Here is a 24,616-nt window from a genome sequence, read left to right as displayed (position 1 = left end):
GCGCCCTGTACCAATAACTGAGAGGCATTTAACATGATATCCTTGATGTTCTTCGGCACTATTGTTATCTCCCATCTGTGCCCAATTGCTGTCTCCTGAGGATGAGAGAGTGCTCAAGCTAGCTAGCTTTCCCACAACATCCATACTCATTGGGTGCAGGCCACACTCCCAAGGAAATGGATGGGCTTTCATTTGATTGGTTTTCCAGTGATGGGCTTTACAACTGACTGATTGGCTGCTCGTATCAGATCAAATGGAGGATGCTGATGGGGTGGAAGAGTCATCAGCCCGATGCGGCCAGGCTAGTGAGCGTCAAAGCCTCACCAGTGTGGCCTTCACATTAGCTGTCACACAGCCCCAGAGGCCGAATGTCACTCTCACCCGTCATGTCTGCCTGGAGGGCCGCTCACTAAGGTTTGTTCTTAGCAGCAGGTGCCAGAAAACGGCTTCAGGTGAGCCCGTGCTGTTAGATCCCAGCTTCTTTCCCAGAGGGGAAGCCCAGGAGCCTCATGCCTTTTCCCAGCGGCTGCTAAGCCAGCAGGAGTGTTTAAAATTTCATCTCCTTGTCTCTAGGGGAGATCCCTTGATTGAACAAATTTAATCAGCTGTGTTTCTTTTCTCTCCTTTGGGTATGCCGTCCTATTTTTGTTCCTTTTCTCCGGTCTGCTAATGTTCATTGAACCCATTATTCCCTATGGGTTTCTCTGACGCGTTGGCAGTGCTTAGGCTTTCCAAAGCCAAGGCAGTGCTCTTGAATCCTCTTTTCCCCACTGAAGTACTTCCAGGCCATCGGGTGCTAGGACATCAATGGCCGTGGCTGCTGCTTTGTGTCCTTGACATTGAAAGCAGTGGCGGGGATCAAAGGGTTTGTTCTGTGAGTCACTTGCTACAGACTAGACTGTGCTCAGGTGGTGTTTCTCAGTACTGTCCGGATGTGATGTGCCTGTGTCTAAACACCCTGAAAACCCTTCCTCTCATCATTTTCAGAAATCCTATTATTTGAATGACTAAATTTCCCTGGAAACTAAGCTACAAGGGCACTTCAAAAAACGCATAGAAAAATGGAATGAAAAGAGAATGGAATTGTTCCAAGAACTTTTTGTCACTCCCCCACCACCCACCACCCAATTCCTGTCCCCATTGTATCTCTCCAGACATTATTTCCTTTTTTTGGCGTGGGGGAAATATTTTGAAATTCCCTTATGTGTGCCCTCTGCCTTGGTCAAGCAGGTCTGCCACTCCCGGTGGGACTTCTTTGGGTTCTTGAAGCTCCTCCTCACTGATAAGTATTGTGGCTGGAGGGTGACACAAGAAGGACTCTTGAGGTCGGAGAGAAAGGCGGACGGTCTTACAGTTGCCCCCAATGCTCCTCACGCTGCCTCTGCCTGTGTCCCTGTGTCCCTTGGTCTCGTCTCCAAGTGGTCAACTTGGCTGCTTTCGTTCAACCCAACGAAGAAGCCCAGCTGGGGCTTGCAGTACACACACTGCAGAGTTTCCCATCCGGGGCCAAGGACTGTCAACTCAGTGAACCTGACGTACATTGTGACATCATAGGACCTGCCCTGAGCCTGTGCCTGATTTCTCACCTCCCAGGTTTGCATTGCATATGGGGTGTGGACCGCGGAGAGGTAAAAAGTAAGTTATCCGGGGGCTGAATGGGGCAACAGTAAAGCAAAAGCAGAAAAGCCAGACCCCCTGCCACCAGGCCTCTTCCAACTCCCAGCTGTCTTTCAGGACAGAGCCCTGGAGGCCTGCTGGTGACAGGCTGCTGTGCTAAATGCAAGGTCAGCAGTTGGAAACCACCAGCTGTTCTAAGGCAGAAAGATGAGGCGTTCAACTCCTGCAAAGAGTCACAGTCTTCTGCAGGATGGAGTAGAACTGCCCCATAGGGTTTCCAAGTCTGTAAATATTCACCGCAGCAAAAGGCTACATCTTTCTCTGGCAGAGCAGCTGACTGGCTTGACCTGACGTCCTTCCAGTTGGCAGCCAAGTGCTTACCACGTGGGTGCTTAACCCAAGGGGTCTCATTGGGCAGCGCTGGAATAGAATGGTCCTGCAATAGGAGATGGAATGGTCTAGATGTATCCTGTAGTGTGTGCATAAAGATAGCAAAACTTACCGAGTGCCTGCTTCCGTGCCATGCTCTCGAAAGCAGCTTTGTGTGCACCAGTGCCCTGAGCCCTCATGCCAACCCTATGGGCTAGCAGTTCTATTACGTTTGTTCCCATGTTCAAAGACACGGAGGCTGAGAAAGGTTAGTGCTGGGGCAGGAATCCTTTTCTTTCACACCAGTGTGAGCCATCATTGAGCGGGAAACCACTCGAGGAGCATGGCTGGGGAACCCCTGACTCCATTTGCAGGCTTTGCTTGATGGCTGGGGAGGGAGTGCTCCCACCGCATGGGACTCCAGGCTGCAGACCTTACTCCCAAGGTTGGGGTAGGTACACGCTGTCAGCCAGTGCTGGTGGCGCCTGCACATGGCTGAAGGCCTCCCTCCTAGCAGCTCCCTGAGGGAGTCACCACCACCATCTTGTGTTGGGAAGCTGCCACTTGGGTCATTGGACAGGACTGCCCTGCCAAGCCACCAGCCTCAGAACCACATGCCACCATACTCACTGTGGAGGGAAAGAGCCCCTTGCCAAGGCCCTCCAGGAGGGTGGGCAGGGATGGCGCTTACACCTGTGGGGGCTCTGAGAGCATGCACTCCCCTCCCCGCTGCAAACACCGCTGCAGAGGGACCACCGTTGCAGTGTTCAACAAGAGAGAGAAGACTCTTCTGTCTTTTTATTTTACCTCGTTTCCTCCGCACTTCACACTCCCACTGCTGCTTTCCTAGCAACTAATTGCTCACTTCTCATGACGAGTCTCTCCTCCTCTTGTCAGTGCGCAGGTGACAGCTTAGCCGGAGGCAGCCTGCCCGGCCACCCCACACCAGCTCTCAGTTTGGGTCGCTGTGACAATTGTGCACCATCACAGGACCCAGGGGGGAGGGAAGGGGTGTGGGTTGCCTGCGTCAGAGCCGTCGGTCGTCCACAGCCAGAGTCTCTGCTGTGTGAGATGTCAGCTCGGTGAAAAGTCATAGCAACAGCAGTGGGTTATTTAACCAGAAAGTGTGGAATAGGGTTATTTTCCCTGCAATGCTTCCAAAGTTAATAGACTTAGAGTGAAAAAGAGACAAGACAAAGAAAGGAAGGCTATGTTTCTATGCTGGGCTTCAGATACAATTCCCCTGGCAGCGTTATTTCCATTAAAATGATGAGAAGAATGAGACTTGGAAAGGTCAAGTTGAATAGATGATTCTCAAAGGAGGAGAGGGAAAAATAATTAAAAACCACCACCACCCAACTGACATAGGTTCCCACTCTTGTTTGCTTTCCACTCCCTTTTCGGGGCGATAAGGGCTACTAAGGGCCTATACTTGTTTGTTTTTTAACATTTTTATTGACATATAATTCCCTTATCGTACGATTCAATAGCACAGCCAAATTGAGAAGAGTTGTGCAATCATCATCACAATCAAGGGGCCTATACTTTTTAAAGAAACGAATCAAGCCGTTAGAGCTGAAAACTAAGTTATATAAAAGGACCCACTTACCCTCCCCGTTTTAAATAAGACAGGAGTCCATTTGCTCTTCATTCAAGAACAAAAGCAAACACGTTTTTTTAAAACAGGAAAGCCTGCCGCTGCAGCTAGAAGGACTAGGGAGGATAAGCTTAGGTTACAGGCTCTTAATTTTTCAGATGAGGAATTTCGGTTCAAAGAGAGATTTTATTTTCCAATCTGGAACCCGTGGCTTGGCAAGACACAGCCTTCCCCAAACCCGAGAACGCCTCTGACTCACAGCTGCTTGATTCGGTTTATGAAAGTGGTTCCACCCCTTTTCTGCCAAGGAAATGCTTCTGTATCAGCTGTGCCCTGAGTGACGTGCAAGCCATGGCAGCGTCATGCCAGTGCCGGGGTCTGGCGTGAGCGACGAGGGGTTCAGAAAGCGTGGGGGGAAACACCGTTGTCTTTCCCGTGCATTTGTGGCCATGAACCGTCTGTCGCCCTCTCATACATAGTCTCCAGTTAGTGACTAACCCGGCAGAGTGGACTCGGCCACCGTCCAGCTGAGTGCACTCGGGCAAGACCTCCTTGGCACGCCTGTCTCCCCGTCTGCGCAGGGAGCTCTTCTGTGGTGGAGCTGGCTTTCCCGCATCTTGCTGTGCTTGGTTCCTGGGGAGCGCATCTCAGATTCATGATTGCTCAGCACCCAGTTTTACTTCGGCATCAAAATCCTGCTCCGGGCTTTTACGCCTGCCAGGAAAGGCCAGCTCCGATCCTGGTTCTCTAACGTGCTCGGTACTTCCAGACCCCATTCAGCAGTCGCACATTTTGCAGAGACCCGTGGAAGGCAACCACAAGTGGCCACAGGCTCAGCTTCAGCTCAGTGGTGCCTCCAGTTTCTCAGCACCTACAAACGAGTCATCTCCTCCCTGCTTAGGCTTGGTGAAGCTGTATTCTGTGGACATCAAACACCGTCTTAGGCATGGTGGGGGTGACCTACCGGCTGAAGAGGAGACAGTATTAGACTTCCAGGTCCTCTGACCAATCTCGATAGGCTGTTTCACGGCATGCTTGACCTAGGAGAAACTGCAGTGATTATCAGTTGCCAAGGCTCTCATTTCAGAAAGCAAGCAAAGCCCAAAGGTGGAGGCCCCGTGGATTGGGTTCACGTGGTTCCCTTACTTGTGCGCTCTGCCTTCATGCCAGCCGGGCTGGAAGGCACAGAGGAGCCATGCCGCGGACTGGCCAGTCAGGGGACCTGTTGGGTGGAAGGGGGACAAATGGGAAAGTTACCGCCCCAAACATGTGACAGACAGTGCTGTGCACATGACGGGCTCCTTGCAGAAGCGGCCCCAAGTGCTAGGCTGTGATCCTTGGCTCTCTAAGTTAAAACAGATCCTTGCTGAGGAGAAGCAAAGCCAGGGCTTTTTTTTTTTTTATAATCATTTTATTGGGGGCTCTTACAGCTCTTATGACAATCCATACATCCGTTGTATCAAGCACATTTGTACCTATGTTGCCATCATCATTTTCTAAACATTTTCTTTCTCCTTAAGCCCATGGCATCAGCTCCTCTTTCCTCTCTCTCCCATGCTCTCCCGCCCTCGTGAACCCTTGATAAATTATAAATTACTATTATTATTTTCATATCTTACCCCGTCCACTGTCTCCTTCACCCATGTTTCTGTTGTTAGGCCCTGGTGTATGGGCGGGGGGGGGCGGTTTGTTATAAGTTGATCATTGCGATTGGTTCCCCCTTTTCCCTCCTTACCCTACCCTCATGGTACCACTCCTCCCATTACTGTTCCTGAGGAAGTTATCTGCCCTGGATTCCGTGTATCAAGAGACCAGGGCTGATTTTTTATGAGACCAAGAGAAAGTTTCCCGTGGATTATGGTACATTTTAAAGACTGTCCATTGGTCTGAAGTTGTTATCCTGTCGATGAGGAGCGCTGGTGCGTAGCAGCGTATAATACGATAGAGTAGGTCAGGAACGTTGTAGCTGACAGCTGTCTAGTCCTTTCCAACTCAGGGGCAACCTCTGGATTCAGGGAACCGTGTCCCGGGTGTCCAGGCTCCACCGGGGAACAGCTCACTGGCCGGTCTCTGCGGCACCTCTGTGTGCGTGCAAACTGCCGGTCTCTCTGTCGCATGGAAACGGAAGACCAGGTCAGATGACAGCAGAGTTACTGGTAACATAGGTGTTCCAGTGCATGTTTTCATTTAGCAACATTGGCATCGTAAGGGTGATGAGAAACGTGCCGTGAAGCAGTGCTTCCCACGCTGCAGGTCCTACTTCTCGTGCAGGCCGTAAAGTCCATCCAAGGAGGGACTTCTAAATCTACATGGAGTAACACAGACTGCTGTGCCACAATGGGAAATGTCAGGTGATGCATCCTGTGTACTGGGGTCGTGTTCTTCCAGTGTACATACGTGGCTTCTTCCTTTGGAAGTTGTGTTCAGGAGAGTTGGAAATCCACCTCCAGCGGAGCTCGCCCTGGGTGCGGAGGGGCCGAGGTTTGAGAGTCAGGCTGCCCGGCCTTCCGCGGAGTCCGGAGTGGGAGCGAAGCCCGGGAAGGCGGTTCTCGCTGGAGGCCCCCGCTGAGACCGAGCTGGGCGGGGCCCCACCTGCCCGTCACCCTCTTGAGCGCATGCTCCACATGCAGCGCTTCCAACCGTGAGAAGCCGTGAACAGGGGCAGAGGCATGGTGGGTGCGTGTTGTACTCTCAGGCTCAGACCCTGCGAGGCCGAGAGGGGTCCCGAAAGGGTGCTCCCTTCCACGGTGGGCGTCCTCCCCTCCACCTGCGGAAACCCTTCCTGCGTGCCCTCCCCTACCGGGCAGCGAGCAGGCTGCCCGTTGCCGCGCTTGCTGGGGACCTGGCAGAGGGGATGCCCCGGAGGCCGTGCTGTTGGTGTGGACGCGCTGTGCATGGAAAATACAGCCCTGCTTAGACGAGGCGGGGCAGGAAGAGGATGCAGGGTGTTTCTCAGTATGTTAAATATCGGCTACGTATTAAAATGGCAATATTCTGATGGAAGCCAATCACGTTATTCCAGCTCCTAGTGACCCCGTGAGACAAAGCGGAACTGTCCCTCCAGGTTTCTGAGACTGTCCTTCTTGACGGAAGCCGACTGCCACCGCTTTGTCCCGTGAAGCCGTGAATAGATTCTGCCCTCTGACCTTCTGTGTCGCAGCGAAACGCTTAACCATGACACCACCAGGGCTTTTCAATATCTGGGGCTAAGTAAAATATATTAATAAGTGAATGCTGCCAATCTAATGTTGCTTCCCTAACGTGGCTACTTGGAAAGCGAAGCCTGCCCCGGCCTTGTTTCTGGCGCTCACTGTCTGCTGGACAGCGCTGGGAGCCCTTCCTTACAGCTGGGTCCCAGGGGGCGTGGAGCCCTCCTTTCCAGGTCCCCTAACCTACCCCTTTCCTCCACTGGGTCGTGACCTTCAAGCTGATGCTGTAGGACGAACAGGTGTTTCATTCTCTCCAGCGATGGTCTGTCAGTGGGTTTCATACCTGGCTCTTCGGAGGGAGAGAGTGGACAGAGGATTCCCGGTGTTGGGGTCACAAACACCACACACATGTGGCAGACTGGCACAACCTGCGTGCGAGGTTCCTGCCCGGCCTGCAGTTCCCTCCAGAGCGCCCTGTTCCCGGATGATGGCTGGCTTTGAAGAAAGCAGTCTGGTTTTAGGCGATCCTTGTTGCCTGGAGATTTAATCTTTAGAGTATTTCTATAATTGGCATTTGCTTTTCTCCTGTGCTAAATTTGGCTCTCAGCTTGAATCCCAAGATTTGTCCCCACTTCAAATATCAGGAAGGATTTCAACAAATTGGAAACTGGACCCTCTCTCAGAGCCTGGGCCCTGACGGGAGAGGCCGCACAGCCACTGCGTATTTCCTCTGGGCCACATGCTCGGGCCTCTGCCCCATGTGCCTACACGGGTCCCACAGGGCAGTGGTGCCTCTCAGGTGCCATCGCTGGGATTGAGGAAAGGAAAATGCTAGTGGGATGCTTTCTGAACAGGAACTAATTTCAGGACTGACCGACTGAAAGACGGTTTGAAGTAGAGGATGGTTTCTTGTTTGTTTTTAATTCATTTATGCGGTTAATGAAAGTCAGTGTGGTTCTCTCAACCAGAAAAAGCAATATTAATTTGCTCTTCCCCCACTAATAGGAGTTGCTCTGAAGCCTACCGCATGCCAGTGACAGAATACAAGATGAACGAAGGGGTTTCCTACGAATTCAAATTTCCTTTCCGAAATAACAACAAATGGCAGAGGAATGCCAGTAAGGGGCCTCATTCGCCTCAGGTCCCCTCCCAAGTGCAGAGCCCCATGACCTCCCGGCTGAACACCGGAAAGGGAGACGGGAAGATGCCTCCCCCGGAAAGAGCCGCCAACATTCCGAGAAGCATCTCCAGTGATGGGCGTCCCCTCGAGAGACGGTGAGTGGCCCCCTCAGAGCTGTGTTGAAAGACCGTGCCTACCCTGACCTCTAACCAAGCCGGGGTTCCCTGACTTTAGACCTTCCCTGAGGTTGCTAGACTTCCAGAATCGCCACTTGAGTAATTCACTGCGTCTGTCGCTTTGTTAGTAAAGAATGGGCACTCGTGCCCTCCGTAGCCATCAACTAAAGGAGGGTAAGGTCCAGACCCACAGCCCATTCTCTCCATGGTACCTGGGTGCCTTGCTCATAAACAGCCCCTCCACCCCTACCCCAGCCATGCGGCATCAGTGGGGCTCAGCGCTGTGCACATGTAGCCCGTGGACTAGGCAGGCTTAGCAGTGGCTTGGCCAGGCTTTCACCTGTGGCAGTGTGACTTCTGGGGACTGGTGGTGTAGGAGTCTGAGTTAGTCTGGGTCAACTAGGGAAGCAAATTCACAGAAACTCATATGTATATAAGAGAGAGTTTTATGTAAACGGTAAGTGTACATTAAGAAAGCATCCCCACCCAATGCTTCCTAAGCCCATAAGTCCAACATTAACCAATGTGTCCGACACCAATCTACGAAGTCCTCCTCCATCTCACAAAACACACACTATGATGCTGTCTGCAGGAGGAAAGCCGAATCAGTGAGCATGTAAGCATCTCAGTGCTGGCAGGGGTCTCCACACGGCTGCTCCAGCACCCAGGGCTGCATCGGGGTAGGTCCACGTGGCTTCTCCTGGGGGATGTCTTGCAGGAAGTGAGCCCTGCCAGGGGAAACAGGGAACTGGCTAAGGCAGCTGCACCCTGGTTCCACCATCAGAAAGGAAGAGACCTGAGAACTAGAAAGGCGAGGCTCACGGAGCCATTTATCTCTCCGCCCTTCAATTAACCCCACATGTGTTTCTCGGCCAGGTTGGCAGAATGAACTGTAACTATCTCAGGGTCGTCGCTCAGGAAGGTGAGCCTTTGGTGTTACTTTGTTGTAGAGAACTGTGAGCAGGGAAAGCAAGTGGTACAGCTTACACCTTTTCCCTGCTGCTCGGAAAGTCAAAGAAAATAGTGGAGAGAAGCCATCGTGTAGGAGCGTGTGAAAACACTCTGCCCTGAGAAAAGCTGGCAAACTGGGGAGGGAGGAGAAAACCCAGAAAGTAGGAGACCCAGGATTTGTTAGTAAATTGAAAGTCATAGTGGAGTCCTTTGCAAATGATCATTCCAAGCTCTGTACTGACAAGGACGGACATCTCTTTCCTGAAACCCACTGGGAAACCCAATACAACACTTAGTACTAGAACCCAGGTGGGTTTGGCTGATAGAGGCAGGTAGACCTTTTCTGTTTGCCCCCCTTGCTCTTGGTTCCCATCCGTCTCCTGTCACTGCATCGGCAGGACCTCTAGTTCAACTAGACTGAGCAGTTCAAATGGAAGTTACAGGGTAAACTAGTTGCTGTGGCTTGCTGTCAAGTCCGTTCCGGCGCTTGGTGACTGATCCATGTGCTCAGTAGAACGGCCACAGAGGATTTTCAGTGGCCGTGGCCTAGGGAAGCAGAACACCAAGCTTTTCTCCCAGGGCAACTCTGCATGCGTGGGTTCAGATCGCCACCTCTCCCATCTTTGAGTGCTTGATCCCCTGCACCAGCCAGGGCTCCACTGTAAATTTAGTTATTCTCAAATTGCCCAAGCTAAGGGAACAGTGTCATTGAGTAGCTTGTTAATCCCCCCCTAAGAGAAGCCAACTACTTCTTACTGCCCAGCCATTGTCACTCCCCATCACCTGCTTGATCGTGTCTCTGAGGGTTTACGACCCTCTCACTGGACATGGCCTGGAAGAGGTCTCTGCTCCGGGAGCTGCATTCAAAAGATTCCTCTGGAAGCCAAAACTTGACCCTGGCCTGTCAGAGCAGCAGGAGCCGGGCCAGGCAGAACAGGGTAGCAGAGGAAATAGTTCCCAGATGCTGATGTATAAAAATAGTCATTGGTTCCATTTGGGAGCACAAATCTAGACCTGGTTAAATCTTCACTACAAAGTCTTTTAACTTTTGTGACCACTTACGTTGTGTCCCTTAACTCTTTCAAAATACTAGGATATCATTTAGAAACATTTTCAAAAAACTCCCCATGCTCCCCGTCCCCCAAAGAAAACCCCGAAAAACAGACACACTCAAAAACTAGCTGTCCTAAGAATTCCTCATGTAGCCTCAGATACTCATTTGCCGAGCCTTGCTATGTACCTCAATAAAAGATTCCTCCTCCAGCATGGCCACATTCCCTTCTGGAGTCCTGTAGCTCTCATCATTGTTGAGGAGGAAAGCACCCAGAGGTCTCCAAATCAATTCTTTGTTGTGCACATTCCACACTAGGCTCTCTCTGATGTGTGTGTGAGGTGGAATGCGTGGCTTGGCGTGCGTTTTGCAAGATGATCCTGTTTAGGGAAGGATCTTTGTTTTTTCCCCTCGGGTTGCTGTTTCTTCTCTCCCTCTGGAAGAGTCGGGCGGCTTTCGCCAATGACACCGTTTGTGCATTTGGTTCCCCGCCTCAAAATCCCAGATACGGCAGCACCGAGCGCATCTCCATTCTACGTTGGCTGTCATTTCTACCAGGAACTACAGCTTGTTGCTGAAAACAGTCACCTTCCAGAGTGGAAATATTTTTGTCCCTAGTTAGCATCGTTTGAAGCGGGTGGCTTCCCTGTGCTAGAGATGGAGTGCAGCGCCCTATTTGGAACTCCGTGCGTTTTCAGAGATTTTTTATGGTCATGTATATTCCCTACCCTTCATCTCAGCTCCACGCGGTGGAAAATGCGCCCGAGCGCTCTCACCCCGTCAGACTCTGAAGAGTGGCCCTGCGGGACTCCAGGCAGCACAGACCAACGCGGCAGTGGGGACATGGCCTCTGGTTTTCAGGGAAATCCGACTTCTGCTCCATGCTCCCAGTTTCAGCTAGTCATTATTTAAGGACACGGAGCAAGATGTTCCGATCTTCCGATGGTGTCACAGTTTCTAGGGCTGCCGTCACAAAATGGGCGCCCCTGAAGAACAAATTCATTTTCTCCCCGTTCTGGAAGCTAGGAGTTGGCATTCCGGGTGTTGGTGGGCCGTGCTTGCTCTGCTCTGTTCCAGAGTTTCTCGTGGGCGTAGGCATTTCTTGGCATTCTGGATTGTGGACGGGTCATCGTGTGGTGTCTTCTCCCGGTGGGTCAGTCTGTTTCCTTATCTGTTCTCTTCTTTGATACAATAAAAACTCAGAAAGGATCAGATGTAGGACCCACCCTGCCGTGGAACGGCTTACCTGGTTCTCTGGTCAAGGAAAGAGGGGCTCCACAGAGAAGGTCCCAGTCGCACGGTTGGTAAGACTGCAGCCCGTCGTTTTGGGGGGTGCCGTTCAGTCTGTAACAGAGTTCAAGTGTCTTGTAAAGCCTGAGAACTGCACTACTGATCTTAAAAGGTGTTACAGTTATTTATGAATTTATTATTATTAATGAATCACTTTATTGGGGGCTCTTACAGCTCTTATGACAAACAATCCATACATCAATTGTATCAAATACACTTGTACATATGTTGCCATCATCATTTTCAAAACATTTTCTGATTGAACCCTTGGTATCACCTCCTTTTTTTTCCCCTCCCACCTTCATGAACTCTTGATAAATTAGAAATTATTGTTATTTTTGTGTCTTACACTGTCCACTGTCTCCCTTCACCCACGTTTCTGTTGTTCATCCCCCTGTTGGGGTGGGGAGGGCTATACATCAATCATTACAGTTGGTTCTTCTCCCCTCTTCCCCCTCATGGTATTACTGTTCCTGAGAATTTTATCTGCCCTGGATTCCGTGTGTTGAGAGCTCTTCTTATCTGTACCAGTGAACATGCTCTGGTCTAGCCAGATTTGTAAGGTAGAACTGGGGTCATGATGGTGGGGGGAGGGGCAGAGAGGAAGCATTAAAGAACTAGAGGAGTGTTGTGTGTTCCGTTGCACCCTGGATGCATAGTTCCTTTGTGACTCAACTGTGAGGGAATGTCCAATTGTCTACAGATGGGCATTCTAACCCCCCATCATTTGCATCAATGTATTTGTTTGTTTGGGGCCTTCTGATGCCTGATCCCATTGACACCTCATGATCACACAGGCTGGTGTGCTTCTTCCATGTGGGTTTTGTTGCTTCCCTGCTAGATGGCCACTTGTTTAACTTCAAGCCTTTAAGATCCCATATGCTATATCTTTTGATAGCAGGGCACTATCAGCTTTCTTCACCACATTTGCTTATCCACCACTTTGATTTCCGCAATCATGTTGGGAAGGTAAGCATCACAGAATGCCGAGTTATTTGAATAAAGTGTTCTTGTGTTGAGGGAGGATGTAAGTAGAAGCCCAGTGTCCATCTGCTACCTTGATACTTAACATTTAAATATATGTACATAGACCTATATCCCTGTAGTTACATATTAATATATTTACATATGTACATGCCTGTATTTATACCTCTATAATTGTCTTTTGCTTCCTAGTTATTTTCTCTCGTTATTTTTTACTTTCTTCCTGTCCCACTATCATGTTTGACCTTCATTTGCCTCTCAGCACACTCTCTCAGCTACATTGCATTTGCTCTGACCCCACCAGGCATTCTATGCTCTCCTCACCATGGGTTTTAGATCTCTTGTTGTTCCCTTTTCCCTGAATTTGTTGGCTCCCCATCCCTTCTCCCACCACCTCCTCTCCCATGCTCCCCCACCTGGACCTGTTGACCCCATTGTTTTCTCCTTGAAATTGTTTATCCTGCCTATCATATGGACAGACATGGGAAAAGGGAAAGGGGAGAAGGTTTTTAAAAGGTTCTAAATAGTTCTAGGTCTGTCTGCTGACTCTTCTGAATGTTTTCCAATCGGATCTGGTGAAGGGCCCAGCCATGTCCACTGATTCTGAAGTCTATTTTGGGGATTCCTTGGGGACTTCATTGCTTTGCTCCTCTTGCTGCTCTGTCACGCTCCCTTGTGTTTTGCTCCAGTGTAGGGGCTCAGTCTGGGCACAATTCTGTGTCTCCAGTGTCTGTCCCCTGTAGCATTGTGGGCCAGTGAGGGGGTGCCGTGTCTCATGGTGGAGGTGTTAAGGTTATTTGTTTCATTCAATTTGGAGTCTTCACTTTGAACTCTGTGATAAGTAGATGTATCCCCTTCCGTGAAAACTTAGAGGAGCTCAATGTCCTATCCCGTCATTCCTATTGCCACAGCCCAGGACTTTCTGCCTTAACTTTCAAGTCATCAAGTAGAAAATAGGATCTCAGACATTTTATTTCACTACCCTTTCCGGAGTATGGGTTTAGAACAGCCTCATGGCATTCATCAGTAGTGCTTACTGCATCCTTCATGTGTACCAGCTTCATTGAGTTCGCCTCGTGATATTTCTCGCATGAAATGTAGTAAGTAGAGTGTCAGTGACCAGCACACGTTCCCATCGTCTCTAGCCGAGAGCAAAGGACCTACTGAGTGATGCAAGGAAGGCCTACTGAGTGAGGGCACTCCTTGGCCTGGGTGCCAGCTGTACCTGGGTTGCTGTAAGGTCCGACCGGGACTTTTGTGATGACAGTGCGCTTAGTGGAAAGGCCTTCCTGTCTGGTGATGATCGTATTTCCTCAGCAGCCATTTGTTTTCACACTACACCTTTGCCCCCAAATTGTAACAAGTTGTGCTGAACTGCAAAACACGTACCATACTTCACTTAAACCCGCAGCCAAGCCCGGCCCCCTGTGGCCATGTTCCATCCGGCTGCACACGGTTTTCTTCCTTCGCCATGAAAAGTTTGGAAACACTGTCTTTCAGACAATCACCCAGATCCATTCAAATGCCGTTCAGAACAAAAAGATGTCTATGTAGGATAGATGACTCGCTTTCTTTTTAATGCCCAGGTCTTGGTTGTTATGGCCTAGCAAAATATGTTCAAGTTCCTAACAAGAATCATGATAGTGGAGGGGGGAGAGGGAGAGGAAGCATTTAGGAACTAGAGGAAAGTTGTATGTTTCATTGGCGCTACACTGCACCCTGACTGGCTCGTCTGAAATCCTCTTATTTTTTGAAAATTAAGTGATGTTAAAACAACACAGGTTTTAATCTCATAGGCTGTAGAATAAAAAATAGACACGTAGGATTGTTTGACCTGTGTTGATGAAGCTTAAGACACTCTTATTTAAGTGGGGGTAGTGATACCAGGAGAGTAGGGGGAAGGTGGTGGGGACGAGGAGGACGAGGGAAGAAAATCAGCTGTAAAAGTCCCCAATAAAAAGGTCTTTTAAACAAAAAAGGTACTCCTATTTTCCCTGTTTCAGGGAAAGCCTGCCTCTGTTGAGTAAAGGCGGAGAAGTCGGTGGTCCCTGGGAGAATTCCCGTAAGAGACCCAAGCTGCATTGTGGCGTGGCTCCCGACAGCCTAGCGGAGGTGGAAGCACAGGGAAGGCCTTCGCCAAGGGCTGACGGCCCCTTATTCCTCAGCCCTTCAGAGGAGCTTGCATCCGCTGACATCCACAGTGGAGGCTAACATGTAAACCGTTGGCAAGATTACATTTTTTAGATTATAAGAAAAGTAGGTTTCCGAAACATCTAAACCAGTAGTTCTCAAACTGTGGGCCCTCTACCCCTTTGGGAGTCGAACAACCCCTTCACAGGGGTCACCTAACAATATCTGAAAACACATATTCCCGATGGAACTGAGACACCGTTCCTCTATCCGTCTCCAGGCAGGTCCGCCCACATGCAAATACGCCCACCTACGAGTACCCCGAGTGAAGACTGTTACCCAGGCCACACCATGCTTCAAGACAAAATTTCATTGATTTGTCATTAGAAATAAATATTTCATAATATATAATCACATATTGTTTTTGTGATGAATCATTATGCGTTAATGTTCAATTTGTAACAATGAAAATACATCCTGCATATCAGATATTTATATTACGGTTCATAACAGTAGCAAAATGACAGTGATGAAGTAGCAACAAAAATGATTTTATGGTTGGGGGTCACCACCACGGGAGGCAATGGCTGGAAGGGGGAGAACTGCTGCTCTAAACATCGGGGAGCTGCACAGTGGCTTAAGGGTTCCAGGCCTTCCTTCCAGTCCCTGTCCCCTCACCCCAAACAGCAGAGTGGTCCAGGGAATAAGAGAAAGGTCCCCAGAGAGGTCACTCTCCTAACCTCTGCACGCAGCCAGCCGAGGGTCCTTACCAGGGCTTCCGCCCTGCAGAGGCCTTGGGGACTCACGGAGGTGACTAAGAAGGGCAGGCTCTGGAGTCCCGGGACCTTGCTCTGCATCCTGGCTTCATCACCTGGGAGGAGAGGGGTGTGACCTACACTAGTGTCCTATGGTCTCTCCACTTCATGGTCCCTGCTCATTAGATAGGGTGCCAGCCTCACTCCGTCGCTTCATGGTGAAGATTTCCTGAGATGGTACATGGCCAGCAGAGTAAGCCACCGTCACTTCTCACTGTTGTTCCCTTAGGTGCGTTTTACCAAGCGCAGCCCTGTGAAGGTGAACCGTAGCCAGTTCAAACCGGGTATTGTAGGACTCGGCAGACCTGTTTACGCTCTGAGTGTCGGAGCACGTGGTAGGCCAGGCTGGGCAGGGTCCGTTTGTTTGCACAAGGAGGCCAGGTTGTCTTCAGGGACAGGGTCATGTCTGATGTCAGTTCTGTGGAGACAGTGAACTCGGGATGTGTGCTGTGCTGGAAACAGCACCGGTGGATGGTGCAGTCGGAGAAGTCAAATCAAGTTCAGCAGAAACTATCTCTGTGAGTTCAAATGGCAGACAGGACACCATCGAGGGCTGCCCAGGCCCTCGTAACAAACGCTGTCTTCAGAAAGGAGTGACGTAGCGGTGGGTGGAAGTACTGTCGTGCCCGATGCTGTAGACGTTTCCTTGGGCATGTACAAGGGGGCTTCCAAACGTCCAGTGGAAGCACTGTCGTGCCCGGTGCTGTAGACGTTTCCTTGGGCATGTACAAGGGGGCTTCCAAACGTCCATGGAAAAGTAGACGTAAGACCATTTCCTTTTTGTAGCAAAGTTTTTGAAACCCCCTCATCTATCCAGCCCCTGGGCCTTGCCCTCCCACCGAGGTCAAGAGCTTTATTCTCCATGGAGACCAGCAGGAAGGCCTAGTCTGATCACAGCGTGTGGGAGAATCTGTACAAGACCCCACCATGGCTCTGGGAGTGCCTCAGCCCCCTTCTCCAGCCCCCCCCCTCCTCTCCTGGCCCCAGGAAAGCCTTCACAAAAGCCCGTTGTAATGGGGTCCAGCTGGCCTTCCTCGGGCCAGGCTCTTCTCCTCGGTATGGGCAAGAGAAGAGGCCTCACCTGCCCCTCTGGCTGGTCAGGGCACATCAGGAGCATACAGCTATCACCACAAGGTCTGCGCCTTGTGTTTGAAAGCACTCGCATGTTTAAGATTTATGGCTGTCACAGCGCATTTATAAGTTTGTGAAAAAGTTAGTGACATCCGTGAACCCTTCCTGTCCAGGGTCTTGTTCACAGCCCTGGTCGGTGAGCAGGTCTGAGTCAGGTCTTTCCTCTTAGGAAATCACGGGGACTTGTGACCGAGGGACTGTGTGGCTCTGCCTGTCTTGCCAAGAAAAGTTGGCTGCATTCCCTTCCTGGTCTCACCTGCAGAAACCATCGCTGTAAGCCGTGGAGATGAGCGTGTTCTTAGGGCTGGTCAGCAAGGCCAGGGAAGGGGGATCTCACTGCTGAAGTCACTCGGCTCTTGGGTGAGGAAGATGCTTACTTGCACAGTAATTGACTGTGCAGAGGCACTTGGCGCTGTGGATCATGGCCAGTTGCGGATAAGGCTACAAAGAATGCTTCTCCCCTGGCACTTCCATCTGCTCCTGCAGAAATGTGTCCATAGACCAAGAAGTAGTCATTGTAACCGAGCTGGGTGGTTAAAATCCATCTGCGTGTGTGATGCGCGGTTCATTTGAGAAGCCATCATAGGTGAGGAAGAAGGAGGCATCAGGATCGAAGGAAGAAGGCCACAGTAACCTGCCATGTGCGGCTGGCGCAGCCCTGGTTGCGGAAAGAGGGAAGACTTGGAGCGCCGAGGGATGACGTCAACGAAGACCGTTTGCAGTGTGGATTAGGGTTCCACCGAAAGCAAACCCCCTCTCGATGGACCAGCAGCAGCGGCACATGGAACAGGAGAAAACTCGAAGCAGCCAAGCATTTCATTTGACTTGGATCCGCGGTCAAAGCTCAGGGAAGCGGCAGTCAAGAAAGCAAACTGTATCTGTTGCATTCCACAGGCCTGCTGCTCGTGAGCACAGGTGCGCCTGACACACGCCCATGTCCAAGTGAGCGCTGGAGAGGGGGAGGGAGGACCACAGAGGGCTGGTGCACGCGAGTGGTGGCGCTGGGCAGGCACACCGAAAGGACCACGGGCGGCCAGCAAGACCACCGCGCCCGTCTTGGAAGTACAGCCAGAGGCAACTTAGAAGCAAGACTGGTGAGGCTTTGTCTCAATTTTGACATCTTCTCAGGAGAGACCCGTCCCTGGGAAAGGACTTCCTGTTTGATAAAGCAGATCAGAAGGAAAGAAGAAGAAGAAAGGACTCTCAACAAGACGATTGGCACAGTGGATGCAACTGTGGACCCAAATGTACCAGTGGCGCGGTTGGCACAGGACAGGGCAGGGTTTCGCTGTCTTGTACTTAGGGTCGCTTCGGTGCTGACTTGATGGCACCGAATAACAACAATGGGTTATTAGTTAATTTATATCTTTTAAATTTGAGGCTTACTTTAGCAGTTCTCTTGCACTTTTAAAAATTAAAAAAACAAAGCTTTAAGGGACACATGTTTTGCTTCAGAACTTCCTGTGCTTCCTTCTTGCCTATCTATGAAGTTTGGGCTTCCTTCCCCCCGTGCCCCTGCCCGTCCCCTACCGAGGCCACACACATCCCCCATGTTCCCATGCCCTCACTCACGGGTTTGTGAAGCTCCTGGGCGCCTGTGGTCGCACCTCCAACACGTTTCCTTTGCAAAGCCTCCCCTGAGAGCTGGTGACCAGGCAGATTGTACCTGAGCTGCTCATTGCTTGAATTACTGCCACTCTCTGCAGGCAGATTTTATTAACAATTTCACACACATCGAGCTTGTGTCATGTGCCAAGCCCTTCGTGTGAGTCTCCCAGGTTAACCCCGCAGTGGGCCGGGTGCTGGTGGAATGCCTCCCTGAGAGGTGAAGGTGCCAGGGCACGGAGAGATGAAATGCTTCTTGCAGGTCACAGCTGGCTAGCAGTGGGGCCACGATGGAGCACCAAAGCCACCTGGCTCTCAAACCTGGTCACTCGCTGCATGAAGCAAAATCCAGCAGCACCCCGACAGCTCCATGTGCGCATGCATGCATTGCGAGGGGGCTCAGCCACAGGCCATGCAACCAGCGCATCTCCTCCTGCTTAGAAGCTCCCGTGCGTGTCCAACTCTTCTGATGGCATCCTCATAAAATTCTAAGTACCTTCTCAGCTTCGTGCCCACATTTTCACTTTGCAAACTCTGCAGCCGGTCCCGCGTGCATCACTTTGCAAACTCTGCAGCCGGTCCCGCGTGCAATCAGCTTCATTTCCTGCCCTTTGGATGCAGACTTAGGTAGGAAATCAACTGCAGAGGAACCCATGGTGCATGCCAAGCTGTGAGCCTCAAGCAGCTTGCTTGCCAGCAACTAGGAAGTGACAGTCCTTTTATCTGGGTGTGGTAGATTGCCGCCTTCTAACTGGATGAGGGAGTGCTTCCTGGTTGTCAGTTGAAATTGACCTTGTCACAGGAAGAGCCTCACAGCAGGATTTCCATGATCCCATCTAACCAGCCTTGTCCCTAATTGTGTGGCCGGAAATTCCGAGATCCCTCTGCCCCCACATCACAGCACAGCAGGAGATAGAGCCTCCAGGAACAGAGTGCTTTTCATGTGACCGTAACTCGTTCAAGCGCTGGTGCATGGTCAGTGCCCACGCTGCAGCACCTTGAGTCATTCTAGAGTTGTTGTTGTTTAACTCATAATTTTGGAATAATACTGGTTGATACACTTTGCTCAGAATAGATGACTTTCAACTTGGTCCCGGTCTCCGAGTAGATCTTGCTTGAATTGCTAAGTCGTGGTAAAGTGAGTGCCACACGTAATTACCGACCCAAGTGTCTAATTTGGCTGTCAGTGCTGCTGTTTGAAACCTCCCCATTGTTCCCACCAGCATGCCACGGGTGGAGCTTGGGTGACAGAGGGCCTTCTGTCCCTCGACACAGCTGGACACTCCTAACGCCACTTGTGTTCAAGAGCCCTTTGCTGTGTTGCCGGAGGTGTAGTTGACCCTGTATGAAATGACTCATACAGTTTGTTGTAAACAAACTATCCACCCGTTAGACACTGAGAATTGCTTGTCCATAAAATTCGAAAACCAGTCAAAATGTGAAGAGAGGTTAGTGTGCTAAAGTATCTGTGAGTGCTGACACGGCCCTCGGAGTCCCGGGAGCTGATTCCTGGGAGAGAAGAGTGGGGGCAAGGTTATTTCTTTGGGAGCCTAGAATTCTTTTGACCTCCTCTCCTTTTCATTCTGGTGTGGAAATTACCTCTGGGCAAGTGAAGAAATGACCCTGATCTTAGAGCATCTGTTCCTGTGAGTCCAGACCCCGCCTGGCCCACTTTCCTGGCAGTGAAGCACCCTTGACATAAATGAAAGGTGGCCTGAGAGTTGGCACGATGCACTCACGGCTTGTTCGGTGCACCTCGTCCTCTGAGAGACCAGAAAGCAACATTCAGCATCAGTTACTTTGAAAGCACCGAGTTACTTCCTGGCTAAATTTATAAAAATGTGGGAAGGAAGCTCTCCTAAAATTAAAGCTGGGAAGTCTTGAATTCCGTTTCTTAAAGTGAGCAGAGTGTTTCTTTAAATGTATATGTATATAATTATACATATCTTTATATACATAGTATTGATGGTCCCAGAGCACTTGGGGAAGATAGGCAGTTGAGTCGTAAGAAGGTAGGGAGCCCCCAGTGGCCCAGTGGACTTTGTCGAGGGTTATGCATAGATGGGCTGGGGCATGCACAGTCAGTAGTTTGAAACCTCCGGCCCTGCCGAGTGAGGAAGGTGAGGCTCTCTACTCCTGCAGGGTCCTACAGCCTCAGGAACCCACGAGGGCAGCTGTGAGGTAGTCAGCTAGCGATGAATCGCAATCGACTCCTTGGCAGTGAGTTTGTCTCAGATGAGTGAGATTGGTGCAGGACTGGCCTGCATGTTGTGTTACATGAAAGCTGACTGGGGGCCCCTCACAACAACAACCACCAAACCACCGCCACAACCCTATTTGGGCTTTAACGTTGGGCCCTCTTCTGGAGAGATCAGAGAGATGTGGGTTCACATACAGGGTCTGTCTGTGTCCAGCACCTGGTAACCTAGTACATCTGATGGCAGTGGTGATGGTGCAGGGAGATTGTGGAGATCAGGGCACCCACTGTCCATGTGAGCCATTTTGCTCCCCGTGCTGGAGCCCTCTCTTCAAAACGGCAGAAGTGTCGTAGCCCCCCTCCAGGACCAGCCTGCCCCTGACTGTCCCTGTCAGTGTGCTTCTGTGCCCACTGCCTGCACGAGAGCGTCATTTCCTTGGTCTCCGTCTGTGTGATGATGCCGGATCTGAGCTCTTTAGAAAGGATGGCAAGCCATCAAAAGATGGGCTAAATCTGAATTGTCTTTGCATCTGGAGTCATGAAAACATTTGGGTGGCATTCCAGATGTGTGTTCTGAGCGAGCCAGAAGCCAGGAAACAAAGCCACTATTGAGAAATTGCAGACAAGGAATGGGAGTGAATGCTGGCCTTCTGGGAATGCTATTTTTTTTTTCACTCTGGGACGACTCCCAATAACCAAGTAGAATTTTCTGATACATTTGCCAAATAAAAGAGCTGAGGCTGAGAGCTAGCAGGAGACTTTGAGCTTTCTGTTCATCTTAGGGAGCGGGGTAGGCAATGCAGTCTGAACTACAGATAGACAGGCACTCCTTGACGCATGCTGCGACCTCACGGTGTTTGCTTCCTCGGGCAGTCTCCCTTGGCATTACTTGCCTCCCGTGAAGAGGTCAGAAGTCATCAGGAGATGTTGTGGTGCCTCCCCCCCCCCCATACACACACACATTAACATTCTACTGCCTTCACCCCTATTGCTCAAACACCTACTTTAAAAAATCAATGTAGCTGCAAAATGAAGCTTTTTGGAAATTTTTTTCTATGTTAGATAACCTTGAAAAGCTAGGCTCTAAGGCAGAAAGGAAGGTAGCATCTTGTTAGATTTGAGTTCGTGCCTTTCCTGAGTCTTTAACCACCTCCTCCTTTCTGCCGACTTCCATTCCCCCGCATGGCAGTACCACACCAAGTACTCCACAGTCGGTCATGAGAATCGTCTGAATGGAGGACACTGAAAGAACATGTATTCACAGCACCCAGATCCACGTCTTGGTCTTCTCCTAATGAAATGTGTCACCCAAACTGGGCAAAAGCTAGTCTTCTGAGACCCCCTGACCTCTGACCCAGCCATAGTTGACACACATACACACAGAAAGTCCACTCTTCTCCTGGCCTGGCATCTTAATGAGGGTGCCAGCTGTGGGACTTGCAAGAGCACGGTGGGTGATGATGGGGCAAGTTAAGGAGCATTACTGTCCTGGCATCTCATTGCATTAGCGCCCCCCCCCCCCCCAAGAATAGCATCTTAGGCCCTCTTATTTGCTCCACTTGACCAGAGTAGGCTTTCTCAGCAAATTCTCTCACCATGACGTGCAGTACTTAACAAGGGTACCTGGGCTCATAGATAGCCTCATCCTTCCAACTCGCATTTCAGAAAGCAGGTACACCTGGCGGAGCCCTAGTGGTGTAGCGATTATGTGTTGGGCTGTTTGCCTGCAAGGTCAGCAGTTCAAAGCCACCAGCCTCTCCGAGGGAGAAAGTTACCACTTCCTGCGCCCATAAAGAGCGACAGTCTCTGAAGCCTTCAGAAGCCGTTCCACATGATCCTGTAGGGTTGCCATGGGTCTGAATCCACTGAATGGCAGGGAGTGACACGGCAAGCCTGTGTTTCGTTCCGGTAAGCAGTTGCCAGACTATCCGTTTCCATGAGCAGCGAGTACGTTTTTGTTACTCCACCTCCTTGCCAGCTTTGGGTGTTATCGATGTTTGGGGATTTTAGTCATTCAAATAGGTGTGTAGCTCTGATGGATCAGTAGTTCAAGCCCACCAGCTGCTCCGCCAGAGGAAGACGAGGCTGTCCCAGAAATCACATATGAGGTCAATATAATTTGGTATCAGCTTGGTGCCAGTGAGTTCAATTTGGGTTTTCAGTAAGTGTGTGGTGGTTTCCATTCACAGGAGCCCAGGTGGCAGAGTGGTTCCGTGTTGGGCGGCTAACTGAAAGGAGAAAGGAGGCTTTCTACTCCCTGAAAGAGTTATGGTCTCAGAGATTCATGGGGCGGTTATTCTGCCCTTATAGGGCAGTTCTGCATCGGAATCGACTTGATGGCAGTGAACTTGATTTGGGTTTTTAATAAGTGTGTATTGGTAGCTCACTGCAGTTTTAATTGGCAGTTCCCCAGTGACTGATGTTGGGCATCTTTTTATGAGCTTACTTGCCACAGCTGTGTGTTCTCTAGTGCTCTGTCTGTTCAGCTCTTTTATTCATCTTAATTGTTTTGTTTTCTTATGTCCAGTATTAACTGTTCTTTGTGTGTTTGTGGTACAGGTCCTATATCAGCTATGTCTGGGTTTCGCACATACCTTGTGCCAGGGTATGGCTTGTCTTTTCCTTTTGTTAACCGTCCTTGGCCAGGCAGGAATTTGTCAACTCTAGTGATGTTCAAATTGATGTTTTTCCTCCTAGCACCCACTCTAAAAGTGAAACCCCCCCTGCCACTGGGTCTAGTTGGTTCCTTGTAATGGTCAATGGTCCCAACTGGCCTGCAGAAGAGTAGCCGGACAGCAGAGGTGTCTGTCCTGATCACAGAGCTCTGGTTTCTGCCTGAAGAGCCAGAGAGCAGGGGAGAATCTATGCTGAGTACAAGATCTAGTGTAGGTGGCTGTGGAGCACACCCTGCCTGTGACATTACTCAAGTTTATTAATTCCAACAAAAGACAACTGCTATCGTGTGTGTGTGTATGTATATATATATGTATATATAAATGTGGTGATGCTACTATCAGCCTAGTTTATTGACGCTAAATAACAAAGTCTGGGTACTTGTTCCCGACCCTGTGGAACAAGATGGGCAAACGAAGCAGCATGCAGAGACCGGACCGTGTCCTGTTGTCCTAGACCCTGGAAAAGCGAGGTGGCAAATCAGAAGTACAATCGTTAGGTGGATGCCGCACTAGCAGACTGCTTAAGTCACTCTGCAACTTGAGTTCAGCCAGCTTTGGGAAGCATCCCGTTTTCCTCTGGCCTTGTCATTTGGACACCACCCCTCCCCACCCCCCCACCCCCTCTCAGGGCACTTTTCCAGCTGTTCCCCCAGGCAGTCCATTTATAGGGAAGTTTCTTTTGTGGGCTCCCAGCTGGCTTCCTGTTCACTTTGGCCACGAGGACATTGATGCCTTGGTAGCATTTCTGTAACACTGTCCATGGTGCGTTGCCTGGGGATTGTCCCTGTGAGTTGTTGACTCGCTGTTTCTGGTTGGCACATGCAGGCTGTCTCCTGGTTCGGACATCTATGTGACGGTCTCGTCCATTGCTTTAGCAAGATCCCAGCAGTGCCGTAGCTCCCCTAGCAACCTGTCTTCATCCAGCGAGACTGGCTCTGGTGGGGGCACTTACAGACAGAAGTCCATGCCCGAAGGGTAGGTATACGCCTGCCCCACTCTCCTTCTGCCCGCCCGCCCGCCGCCTTTCATCTTGTCACTCCGACGTGTAAAGGGGTTGCCAGGCAGCCAGCCTGGGAGAACGGGTCCATGTGGGCCACGCTCCCGGACAGACCGTGACGCGCTCCTGGCGAGTCACACCGCCTCCTAGGAGTTGTCGCTCTCTGGACTCCGGTCGCAGCGCAGACACCGAAGCGCGCCCAGTCTTTCTGGCGTGCCTTGTTGAATTTCTTAGCCCAGACACTGTCACTTCTCAGTTGAGCCTCAAAGCAGACTCAGCCCATGCCCCCCCCCGCACCCCCCCCTGCAGTGGAGCCTGTGTGGCTGCTGAGTGGAGGAGCAGGGGGGCCTCGCATCCAGAGCTGAAAATTATTTTTCTCACACATGAAAATCTGTGGTTGCAACCTCTGGGGAGAGTCTAGTGGGTTATTGTTCACCCCCAATCCTCCCCCTGAAAACTCTGTGTACCCCAAAGAAACGACTCTTTGCCTCTGGAAACACTTAACCGGGTGATGTGCTAAAGGTCCATGAGCGTAGAGGTCACTGCACAGGGGAAGTGTTGTGTGAGCTGGGCAAGACTAGCGAAGATTGTGGGACCCTCATGGGCCACCTCTGCCCAGAGGCGGCACAGAGTCAGAGGGCTCACCAGAGGTGTCCTGCTGAGGTCAGCCTCCTGGGACCTGAACTAAGCCCCCGAACCATTGAAACCCCAAGGTGAGATGGTTATGAAACCACCATGTGTAGTTCTTCCCCAGACACGGCT

At 50.7% G+C, this 24,616-nt stretch overlaps 1 protein-coding gene across 24 annotated transcripts in view; it reads left to right on the top strand.

Annotated features, from left to right (window-relative positions):
• Positions 1 to 24,616, top strand: part of SIPA1L1 (signal induced proliferation associated 1 like 1) — a 335,625-nt gene that overhangs the window by 270,877 nt on the left and 40,132 nt on the right. For 23 of the 24 annotated variants that reach the window (XM_075531736.1, XM_075531745.1, XM_075531744.1 and 20 more), the window contains 2 exons: positions 7,738 to 8,007; positions 23,683 to 23,832. In XM_075531736.1, the coding sequence (XP_075387851.1) occupies positions 7,738 to 8,007; positions 23,683 to 23,832 (420 nt within the window). The remainder of the gene's footprint in view (positions 1 to 7,737; positions 8,008 to 23,682; positions 23,833 to 24,616) is intronic. The other variant, XM_075531750.1, reaches the window with a different exon arrangement.

This window comes from Tenrec ecaudatus, chromosome 14, assembly GCF_050624435.1.
Source record: "Tenrec ecaudatus isolate mTenEca1 chromosome 14, mTenEca1.hap1, whole genome shotgun sequence".
In the NCBI taxonomy this organism is placed as follows: Eukaryota; Metazoa; Chordata; class Mammalia; order Afrosoricida; family Tenrecidae; genus Tenrec; species Tenrec ecaudatus.
Note: the sequence above shows the minus strand (reverse complement) of the source record. Positions and strands in the feature narration are given on the sequence as shown.